The sequence below is a fragment of the Mus caroli genome, unplaced genomic scaffold (assembly GCF_978045245.1).
Source record: "Mus caroli unplaced genomic scaffold, Mus_caroli_1 scaffold_15, whole genome shotgun sequence".
Classification (NCBI taxonomy): Eukaryota; Metazoa; Chordata; class Mammalia; order Rodentia; family Muridae; genus Mus; species Mus caroli.
The window spans coordinates 107,435,509-107,447,649 of NW_028227270.1; the positions used below are offsets into that span (position 1 = coordinate 107,435,509).

Here is a 12,141-nt window from a genome sequence, read left to right on the forward strand (position 1 = left end):
TGGTTAACCCCAAGCCCACTCTACTGAGAAGTTACAGAATGAACATGGCTCTCAAGGTACATTAAGGGCCTGAGACTTAGTGACAAAATGCAATAGGTTGAGAATTGTATGAGACACATTTAAATCCTACAGTGCTGAGTGATAAGAGTGCTGACCGAGGAAGCTTAAAAGCATCCTCACATGAACAGGAGTATCCTCAGCCATTCCTTTTCACCTTAGGCCAAGCAGGAGAGCCTCCACGCTAGAGAATGTTAGCAGGAAGGACAGAGGGACTGATAAGTGGAAAATGTCCACAGTTCTCTAGTGTCTGGGTGACATTTGAAATATGAAATGATCCATACCACATAGTCCTTTTCCACACTGCATGGCTGCTGAGCTGGAGCAGGGAACCAGAAGAGCTGCCTTTAGGACATGTGTTTATACTTATCACTCCCTGGGCATGTTTAAACCCACAGGTGCGTCCTCTAGAGCACCAGATCTGTCTGCTAAGTGCATCTGCCCATCTTGGGGATTGAGAGTTAGAATGTGTATGTTTCTATCAGACTGACAATGCTGTCATCCTGGAAGCACAAACATTTGTTCTCAACTCCCTCAAACTCCTTTCATTTTAAATGGCACTACTGCACTTAATTCTCACTTTTTAATGTACTACTCTTTAATGCCTAGCTTGCATAAGTAACCACAATTCTGAACAGAGCTTTTCTCCAAAGCCTGTGCAACTTCAGAAGTCAAATAAGGCAGCAGTCCAGGTGAGCTGGTGACAGTTAGATCTTCTAAGAGACCTCCTGTCTGATCCTCACTGTGGTTCACATTACCTTGCTCCTTGTTGTAGGTCATCAGAAGACAGAAGTTTCGTGATAAACCACAGATGGCTCTGGTGGGCAGTGCCTGCAGGGAACCAAATCTTTCTCCATGGGGCTGGCTGAAGCAGACCACAGGTACTGGAGCACTGGGGGAACCTACGTACTCCCCCCACTTCAAGCCTTTTATCCATGACAAAGGGCTCTAAAACCAAAGAAATTAAAGAATAAAAAAGAAAACCTTATAAATAAAAGGTTATGAGGTTATTAATTACACCATAAATTCTAAACAGAAGATAATTAGATTATAAACTCTTTGAGAGAATTATGCTATGTATTTTACTTCTCCATGTTTACCATATAGAAACATTTGCTTCTTATTTGATTTTTGTTCAGTGGTTCTGACTTAGCTTGAATGGAATTCAAATTTGAAATTTAAGCAAAGAAAACAAAATTTAACTAGACATTTCTTTTAGGCTTGCTAAAATATCTGAAGTTGGTGACAAGCCAACTTTAGATATTCTGTACATATGACAGAAATGAAGACATATGGGCGCAGAAGATCTCACTCAGCTACAAGCTTTGGAACCAGGGACCCTTGTTTGATATATGTCTAGACCACAGCAGTTTCTCAGTGGATGTTCAGAGTTTATTAATGGAGCATACTGAGAAGGCTAGAGCACTCAGCGATCCAGAGACTTCGAGTAAACCCTAGAGAAAACAGGGTTGTCCAGTGAGAACAAAGGAAGAGATGGGACTGAGGAGCAGCAGGCTGTGAACATGCAATGGTAAGAGAAGACTGTAGCCAGAGTGGCCACACACCTGCCATGAACACACATCCAAACCCTTCCTCCATCCAAGTAAAAACAATGTCAAGAAGAAAACCCAGGAAGGGCAGAAAACAGCCCTCAGTTTCCCCCAATAACTTTATTTTTCCACTATCTTTTTGAACGTTAAACTCTTAATCTCTTCTTATTAATAGACTTCCTCTGTTTTAGACATTTAAAAGTGTAGTTTTCTATTTTCAAATTAGAGGAAATGCTACACAAATCTAATGAAGATAACATATTAAACAAATTCCAGTTGTTTCCATAAAAACAACAAATACTTTTCACTGTATTTTGCTTATCTCATTTTTCCATCTGAATGAAGAAACAGGTACATACTACTGTTTAAAATGCATGACAGTCAGTGCTCTATTTCTTCTTATTTAGACCACTTAGGGGACAGAGTAATATTCAGTGTTAAGTGGCATGTCAGAGAAGGCTGAGCAGCAGGACTGCTCCTATGGGAAAAGAGAGGCTAACACAGGTATTTTGAGAACAAGTTTCCTTTTGAAAGCCATCAGCCTATCTATGTCCTGATGTTGGACTCAAGTTATGACTGGTCATTCATAATTCCTTGCCTGAAAATTTCTCTCATATGAATTACAGAGTTTAGGTTTTTTGAGTTATATACAAAGCTAACCATTTTTGAGGTATACACTATCACTGACCACTGAAAAATCGCTAAGTGTTTTACATTATACTGTATGCATAAAAGAAGAGTGCCTTTTTTAAGTGTTGCTCAGACAGACAGCTCTGACTGAAGTTCATGTAAGTGCAGCTGGGCTGTGTGGAGGACCTTCTTCAGCACAGCATTGCTGATGTATGTCAGAGATGGTGGAGCTGCCATCTGAAGGCCATGGTTAAGCACTGTGTGGGAGGTCCCACTGTGGTTCAAGCAAAGAAAAGCTGTGGCATATGCCAAGAGCCATCAAGGAGAAGCTAAAAACTAGCAGGTGATCTTCCTGAGACGGTTCTGCCATGGACTGTTAAAGTTAATGAGAGGATGGCTTCTCTAGCCAATGCTGAGAAGGTTAGATTTTAGGAAAGATTCCTGCTATTAATATGCTTTTCCTGTTATTATTAAATATATAAAACAATCACTAGGCATTACCCTACCCTTTTGAACAGATCACTGCAGAACAATGAAAATGTACTGTCTTGTAGTGATGCTATATAGACAGATATTTTTTAATTCTTAATGATGATTTGATAAGAATTCCTAAAATTATATTAGTAATTATTAAGTTCTTTTATAATAGGACTGCTATTAAGTCTTCTCTGATAAATAAAACTGCAAATGAGAACTCTGCCAATCTTTGAGTGTTATGAGTTAATTGCTTCTGAGATAGCAGGCAGGAATCTGTAACTTAGAGCACATTTCAAGAGGCTGTAAAACTATTAACCAAAGGTCATAAAAAGAGAACTAAAGACTTGCTATAGGTGCAAGGACAGAAGATAAAATATTGACTGGGATTATCTATGTGAAAATTCACTAAAAACTTAGTCACAAATGTATGGTTTTTAGTTTTCAGTGACAGCTAATGAATGTTTAGCCAGATAATTACTCTTAATGGATATGCATGTAAACATTCTCTGTTGTAAACTTCCTATTCAATTTATGATTTGAATTCTAGTGAACTTTTGCAAAAATGGGAAGCTTGGTAAAGCTATGTGGTCTATTCTCCTAGAACAGGTACAAAAGCCTAGAAAAGATTACATTGGGAACATAACACTGGGAATAGAAGCACTGGGAGTCAGGCATTGGGAGCAAGGCATTGTTACATCAGAGCAGGAGGAGAGAGCAAGATTAGAAGGAGAATGCAGAGTGGAATAACTTAGAAAGTATAAGGCAACTTAAAAAATTAAGAGAGCAATATGCAGAATGCAGAGGGAAAGAGAAAACAAGAAGAAGCTGTAGAGAAAGTAGAAGGAGCAGGCAGGCTTAGTCTTACTAAAGAGAACAAAGCTTTCTTCTTACAGATTTGGGTTTGATTCACTTAGTAATAAAAGGGTAGAAGCTTTTTCTTTCTCTATGTAATAAAGATTGGAGCTTGTTTTTCATCCAGAATGAGTGAGTTTTTTCTGCACTGATGCTTGCTCTTTTACTCCATATACATATGTAAGTATGGATGTGTATAAGTGTGTAATTATGAGATAAGTATGTAGCTGGGCTCAACTGGTTTTATATATGAACATGTAAGCATGAATCTGTATTTGAATTTATGTGAGTTTATCCATATTTGGTTGTGTAAAAGTTTTTCCTTCTGTGAGCATGACTCTCTTCCCCTGGTTTGATAGAAGTTTGTTGCTCTCCTACCTCCACCCTGACAAGCAGAAGCATCTGGACAAGAGGGAAAGGGCTCTAGCAATTAATCCTTTACTTAATCTGCTGCTGTTTTAGGATGAGATGCTAAACGCCAGGGACTGCAGTCTTTGGTCTCAGAGGAATTCAGACAGGCAGGTCTTTGCTAAGGCAGTTACCTTAACAAAGATAGGTAAATGAAATCTTGCCCCCACTGACAGTCTTCCTCCTCCACTAACCAAGAAAGAAGACCCATTGGGGCTGGCCCCAGCAGGCATAAATACCACTGTACATCACAGAGAAGAAAGGGCAAGCCAAACTCTAAAGAAGCTGCCTGAGTAATGACTCATTTAGTAAAATAGTGGATGCCCACTGTGTGCCAAGCATGTTCTGAGGAACTGTGAACACAGTAAGAAGCAAGTCAGACAACACCCTTTCTAATGCTGTTGCATTCAGATAGGATGGGAGAGACAGACTAAACAAGAACTTAAATGTATATTAGGTATGAAAGTATTATAAAGCAAAAGTGAGAAGATTAGAACAATGGAGATGCTGGTTTATATATGGTGTCAGGGAAGACTCTCAGAGGAACAGAGGCCTTATTGAAATGAGAGAGCCAAATGGGTGTATGTGGGGATGAGTCAGTGGAGGGTACAGTTAACGTGAAGGTCCTATAGTGGGAATGAGGCAGGCTGGGACTCACTGTCAGCAGGCAGACTGCCTAATGCTTTTACATACATCATCCTTAAACAGCTAAATAGCACTGAGCATAGAATCTAGCACTAGGAGAAGGAGGCAATCCAGAGCAAGCGAGAATCTTCAGCTCTAAACTGCTCTGGGCTACACAGTGAGACCCTGTTTCAAAAAACCAAAATCACCCAAACAAACCCATAAAACCAACATCTCATTCATTAATTGCAATAAGTATAGTAGTAAATTAAATGGAATTTATTAAATTTCAGGAATATATTGTTACGTTGTTCTGACATGTTAAAAATGTATTCTAGTTAAAAAGAGCAACTCTGGTAATGGCTAATAAGACTTTAAAGCCACAAAATAAAAATCCAGATTTCTACTTCAAAATTCAATTTTGGTGACTTGGTTTTAATATAATACCACTATTAATAAATATCTTTACATTGACTCTATTAATTGGATGGGTTCTGTTTGCATTTAAAATGCAAAACTCACAAATGTGAGTTACATGTATGAAAAATTTGCATCTATAGTCGTAAGATATTTAAGCACTATCCTTCCCAGAAACATCATCAAAACAAGGTCTGTGAAAACTCTTCACTGACAGTGGAGCACTTCAGTGCACCTGAGGCATACTGCTTGATTCATGTTCAAGGTCTCTTCCCTTCCCTTTTCATATTCAGTGGCTCCTTTCTATAAACACTTTGCAACATTCAAAAATTTAAGTTCTAGTATTTTATGCTACTTGGTGAAGTATTTTATGCTATATGGTGAACTTAAGTGAAAGCTAAGATTCTTTTTCCCTTTAAGTTCTCCTTGCTTTAGTTTTCAATTGTAAAGAAAAATTATGCTCACTTTCTATTTTTAGAGACAATATTTCCCATTTCTATAATCTGGGCAGGTACCTCTTGTTAGTGCTTTTGGTTAATGATGGCCATCAGACCCAGCTGTGCCACTTACATAGTTACCAGCTGGGCCCTTTTATTTGCACAATCCTATTTAGAAGTTTGCTTGGTAAGTCTTTCCCTGGTAATAACCCTTCTGTGCAGTGGGGGACAGCTGCTGTCTGTCCTAATCAATGCTTCTTTTCCTTGGACTTGCAAGAAATGCTCTCCATATCACTGACGCAGCCAGTACTCACTGTACACACAGGTCATTGCTCTAGCTGCCCCTATTTGTCTTGCACTGGCTGGTACTTACCCTGGTGTCACTAGGACCACACTATTCATGTCTGTATCCCCATAGCTACCCAAGGGTCATGGCAGGAGTTCAACTTTTGCTGAATTTTACTGAAATCAAAGTAACATACCGGATGAGTGACTTCCTTGACTGGTTCTCGGGTCTCTCTGAAAGCGAACTGGACTAACAAGCCAACAGCTGCTGGAAGCTCTCCTTCGATGTTAAGCTTGGCACCAGGTCGGCTGGCATGGGCTGTGTGGAACAACTGACGCGGGGTCTGCCCGTAGGTTTTTATCATGGTTTCTAAAGCCCGTCTCTGCACTGGATCTTCAACTGCAGAGACATCCATTCCAAAATATGTCTGTAGAGAAGACAGTCCAAGAACATGACATACGCAGTGTAATGGTAGAATTAGTCACAATGCTAAAAGAAAACAACTTGTTTCAATCTTTAGGTAATGGGTACTCTGTTTTGAATGCAAATGATTTAAAAATGTTTCTGATGAGGTTATCTTAGCCTTACTGGTCTTATTAGGATCAGACAGTAATAACCAACATTTCTAAGTGTGAACAAAATAATATGTTTTGTCTGACTGACATTAATTAGGTGTATTTTATAAAACATTTCAAATTTAAAGTCTGAGACTGTCATAGAAGATGTCAGGTAGGTTGCTTGCCCAAAGAAGGACATGGAAAAAGGCAAAAGTGAAGATATGCCACAACGCAGGTAAGTGAGTCATCATGACAGCCGACAGTGAATAAGGAAAAGCATCAAGGCTGGCTCCAGGGTGAGTTGTTGAAATGGCATCTTCCTTCTTGGCACTGTGCCTCTGAGAAGCTGTCCTGTGTGCCTGTGCACTTATCTGTCTATTCTAAGCTATTATTGTTAGTGCTGTGCATGCCCTTGTGGATGGTCCAGGTTTTAGCATTTAATCAGTTACAGCAATCTTCACATGTGTATCTAGATATAACATTCTTTCAAGGGTCAAAATAAAATTTCTAAGGCACTTTAGAAGTTAAATAATCTTCAAGGTTACTGCACATTTTAGAATACTAAAGTTTCAAAGATTTAGTGAAAAAAGTCCAGCTAGGCGAATTACCTTGTATGTTTCACTCTCTAGATAAATTTTAAACAAAATTACTGAAAAGATAATGTGAAATTATGTGCACAGAACAGGGTTTACTGAGGTTAATATTTAAATTCACAATTGCTCTAAATGTTATATTTCAGGATAAAATACAAATGCAGCTCAGAAATTATACCTAGACCTTTGCCTTTACTTCATGCTTGATGGTGCTCAGAACATGCTACTTAAAACATGGTGCCTACATAGATGGAGTGTTCTGAGCTGAAGAACAAATGTAAGGAAGGACTCGCTCTTCCCCTGCCGCTGTTCATAAAACCTAGAATAAGCTTTCTGACCATATTCTGAAGCAGGTTGGTAGCACCACATGTTCTTCCATGGAGGAAAGGAGCAGCCTCATATCTGAAGACTGACGAAGGCACATGCAGACGATGTGAGCCATTCACCTGCTTGCCTCCTATTGCTTTGATTTCGTCACAGACTCCATAACATTCCCTCAGCTCTAGCATAAAATCTCAATCTAAGCACTTGCTCAGGGTTTCCAGTCCCAAGGAAGGCTCTGGTGTTATGAAAGTTTGTGCTAGGTAAATCTTTATACTGTTCTCTTCTTAATCTCTGCTTTGTTGTGGAGTCCCAACAAGGAACCTAAGATGGGTAGAAGGAAATGGTATTTTTTCCTCCTCAATTTACTACTTTTCTTGCAAAACTCTTATTTGTGAATCAGATGATAATGCTTTCCTCAAAATAAAAAGTGTTCTCCTCTTCAAAGTCATCTTCTATTAGATCCACCATAAAACTGTTTGATTCTCTCTTCTAAGGATACCTGGAGGTATCCAAAAATAATTATGGAGAACAATAGACTACAAAGAGAATTTTATTTCTGGGCCACCGTTTGGGTGTGTGTTTCTGCTATAAACAAGCTCAGAGGCAGGATTCCTTGTAAGGTTTTGGGGTGTACACATAGCTGTATTTGTTAAAAATACTTTCAGATCTGTAACATCTACATAGATACTACTAACGAAGCAAGCCCATGGTCGATCAATTCACCTTGCTAAGTGGAAATCTGGTGCAACCACATGTCATGCAGTGGATTATAGCTGATCTGTTGGTCTGCACTGAGTAGCCAGCATGCAGAATCCAGAGTACCTTTTTCTTTGTGCTCTGCTTCTTTGCCTCCTATTCCTTCCGATGTGTCCTTTCATCCATTCCACTGGAACTCTCCCAACACATGCAGTCAGTCCGCCCAGCCCACCTTCTTCCTATGCTACTCACCCTAGTTACCTCTATGCCCAGAGAGCCTAGCATAATAAATGCTTCCTAGTCTATGCAGAAACATAAACTAATGCCTGTGTAAATAACAACTCTACTTCTAGGGAATTAAGAGACTATCTTAAATAGGGATAGCAGTGGCCACTGCAATCATGGAAAATGACACCTTATGACTCTACTATTCTTACAGACTATACTTAAGACTGTATTATTCAGGAAGAAAAGATTTAAAAAACAGGATTTATATTAAATTACTGGAATAATATGCAGGTGTAGAAAAAGTCTCGAAGGTGGTTTTGATATTTATCTCTAGATGCTGAAAGCAAAGTTTATTTCTCATATTTCTTCTTTTTGATAGTTGTATTTTACATATTTTCTAATAAGGCAATTGTACTGTCTCTATCATGAAGAAAAATTCTGTTTTTCAAAAATCTTAACAGGTACTCAGAATAGTAGGCAGAAAAGAACTAACTCAGCCAGCTGGCCACTCTCTTTGGAGAACTCTGCTGCCTCCTTGGCTGGTGTCTGGAAGCTGAGATTTTAGGGTTGAACTTTTCCTAGGTGACTCTGCCTATCCTGTGCAAACAATGCGGTCCATGCTTAGCACCTGCACTCCTTCTGGGTCTGGAATTTTAGCACACATCAGGCAGATGGTTTTTAAGTGATCATTCCCAAAGAGATACTGAGTTCTGAATCTCTAGAATCTCTAGGTAGCTCTCCTGGCAGAGACCACTTGAATGTGTCATTAAAGCTCTTGGCAGAAGTGAGCATGCTCTTTGTGGTTTAATAGAAGGAGCCAGGTTTGTGTGCACCTTGCTTCACCCAGACATTGTTCACTGTCTATTTCCTTTGGTCAGTTATGCTTGGAATCCTTTACTGCCATAAATCAGAGCTGCAAACTGAGTCCATACATTTGTTTAATAAATCACTAGATACGAGGTGGTCTTGGAGAATCCCTAGCTATAGCATCTAAGACACTTTTAAAGAGATGAAATACAAAACCTAAAAAATCATACAGAATAGTAGTATAGCTTAGTTTAATGGTCTCTTTTGATGACTTGGGTATTTTAAGGAAATATCTTAACAGCCAACCCTAAAATCTTCAGGCTCTAACTTCCACGTGTGTGCAGTCTTACAAGAGTCACTTACAGCAGGGTGGAAGACATTGATGGCTTGAACAGACGCCTTCCCCTTTTGCTTGTAGCCAAACACTAAGTCGATCCAGTGACAGATGTTCTGGGACACATGGTCAGACTCTAGTGCTTGCCGGTGAATAAGGATGAACAGCCGAGGATCGTTGCGTGCCCAGGGAGGAAGATTGACGTGGTTAACCCGTTCACCATTCTGACGAACACCGAAGTCGAAGCCTAAGGAAGATGAAAACACAATTATTCACTCTGCCGATGCATGCTTCATTTAGCCCACAGTGATAAGAGCTCTGGAAAACTGGTAACTATGCAATGTAACTCTTAATGGCAGCAGCAAGGTGAAATGCCCAACAGTAAGAATGAAGGGCTCACCTTCTTTCTGTACCAATAGGGACAGGATAGATGCTAAGCTAATTCAGGCTGGGACTTTCAACTTTACCCTTTGATCACTTTCTAACAGGAGGGAGAAAAAGCAGGAAATCTGTGCCCCTAAAGTTCAGTAGTCTACTCACCAAACTCTTCAAATACTGTGAGCGCTTAAACATCTTTAATTATAAACTTGATTAAAATAAAATTAAAGCTTTGTATAAGAATTTCTAGATTTTTGGTATTTTCATATATTATTACATATTTAATACATATTAACATTCTGTGGTTTAGAAAACTTCTTACAAAGTAGATATCACCCTACAATGAGTTGTCATAGTATATTGGTTTTATGGACAATATATAGGTCTGCCTTGACTTCCTTTCTTCTAAGTATTCCTAGCCTATCAAAATTAATAACATATTAGCTAGACAGGTTCTGGTTTTGTTTCTGTGTTTTGTTTTATTTTTCAGATGGTTTCTCTGTGTAAGGGAGAGACCATGAACTCAATCATTCCAAACTTTCAGGTACCAAGCAGATTACTCATTACTCAGAACAGATGACTAAAGGGTACCAAGAGGAATGCTGACAGGGAAAGACATGAGAAGCATTATAGGAAGTTGCAGTTTTAATAAGCAGCTACAGGGGCTGGAAAGATGGTTCAATGGTTAAGAACAGTGGTTGTAAGCTGCTGCTGGTGGTGGTGCATGCCTCTAATTCCAGCACTCAGGAGGTAGATCTCTGAGTTTGAGGTCAGCCTGATCTATGGAGTGAGTTCCAGGACAGCGAAGACTATGCAGAGAAACCCTGTCTTGAAAAACCCAAACCAACCAAACAACTACAACAACAACAAAAACAAAAAACACTAGTTGCTCTTCCAGAGGACCTAGGTTCAATTCTCAGCACTCACATGGAGGCTCACAACTGTCTGTAAGTCCAGTCCTGGGAGATGCAATGCGCTGCTGGCCTCTGCAGGTGCTGCATGCATGTGGTACAGACACACATGTAGGCAGAACCCCCATACCCATAAATAAAACAATAAACAATCAAAGTTATTGTTTTATTTACCTTTAAATAATAGGCTACAATATTTTCTATCTGCGCTTTTCTGGGTGTCTTATTTCTCCATTATCAAGTGGTAGTATGGAAGTGTTCAGTCTGAATCTGGGTAGACAAAGGGAAGCAAGAGAGCTATTTGGCTGACAAGCTAGGTTAGAAAAGGTAATTTAGCCTCTGTCCCCTTCTCTTGGGATACTTGCGTTTGGAGCCCTGAGTAGCCAAATAGTTTGTGAGGAAGCCCAAATCAAGCTCCTTGAAGAACACCTCTGAAAAAGCACAGATCAACTTAAGGAAAGGAGCAGTGGAGCTACCACTCCCTCTGCTCTATCAGCCCAAGCTCTGAATGTAATCAAGGACACTTCCTTGACTTGGACTTGCAATTAATAGCAAATTTATTGTTGCTTTGAGTCACTAGGTGTTGGGGTGACTTGTCATAAAGCCAAAATAGGAATGTACATGAAGGACTACAGACAAAACAGGCAGTGGATGAGCTCTAAACTGAGATCCACATGTGTTTACCCCAAGCTGCAGGTGCTGATATCTGACGTACACTTTCATATTAGTACTGCATACTGTGCGCCACTGGAGCCACACTGAAGTGATTTTGGATAGCCAACATGATGAAACAGCTCCAGGGCAGCTAGCAGATTAAGTGCATTAATAATTCACCAAATGTCTCAGAAGATAGAAAACATTCTAAGGTGTTTTGTCTAACACTGACTTACCTAAAGATATGTCTCAACATCATATATTCTCAAGGGTCACATGAAATTAAGGAAAGAAACTCAAAAGTACCCCTCCCAGAGTTGTCTGAGACCTTCTGTCAGGGAACAGGAAAGGGTAGCCAAGGTCTACTACAACATTGGAGGTTATCCTCTAGAATGCCCTTTGACTGTTGATTACTAGAGAATTCTACTAAGAGAGTTTTTCTTCTTTTGCTTTTTTCCACCCATACTCTAGGTTACAGTATGCACAACCATACCTGGTCTATGTGGTACATGTTAGGCAAGCACAACACCAATTAACCATAGCCCTAACCCCAGAGTGTTTTATTTCTCTTATTTCCTTATAAAATCATTCTGATTTTAATTACATTTTTCAACGAATTGCTTTTTACTATTACTTTTTAATGAGTGCAACTTTTACAAACAGAAAAAAATGTGTAATAAAGTTAAAATACATATTAAAAATAATTTTAATAGTTAAAAACATAGTTTCCTATATGTATCCAGTCCTAGGTCCTATAAAATTTTAGAAGTCCCCAAGTTCACCTAGAAATAAAATTATAGATTTAATGACAGGAATCTCTCCTATCTGAGAAATCAGATTTCAAGTCTTAGAAAAGCTACTTTTACTCCTGGAAAATTATAACTCTATTGCATACCCTTCAAAATATGTGAGAAATGATCT

General features: G+C 39.2%; 1 protein-coding gene across 3 annotated transcripts in view; it reads right to left on the reverse strand.

Annotated features, from left to right (window-relative positions):
* Lyst (lysosomal trafficking regulator) overlaps positions 1-12,141 on the reverse strand; it is a 175,270-nt gene that overhangs the window by 18,995 nt on the left and 144,134 nt on the right. For all 3 annotated transcript variants that reach the window (XM_029468643.2, XM_029468642.2, XM_021180035.3), the window contains 3 exons: positions 9,307-9,524; positions 5,935-6,165; positions 816-1,005 (listed from right to left, as the gene is read on the reverse strand). In XM_029468643.2, the coding sequence (XP_029324503.1) occupies positions 816-1,005; positions 5,935-6,165; positions 9,307-9,524 (639 nt within the window). The remainder of the gene's footprint in view (positions 1-815; positions 1,006-5,934; positions 6,166-9,306; positions 9,525-12,141) is intronic.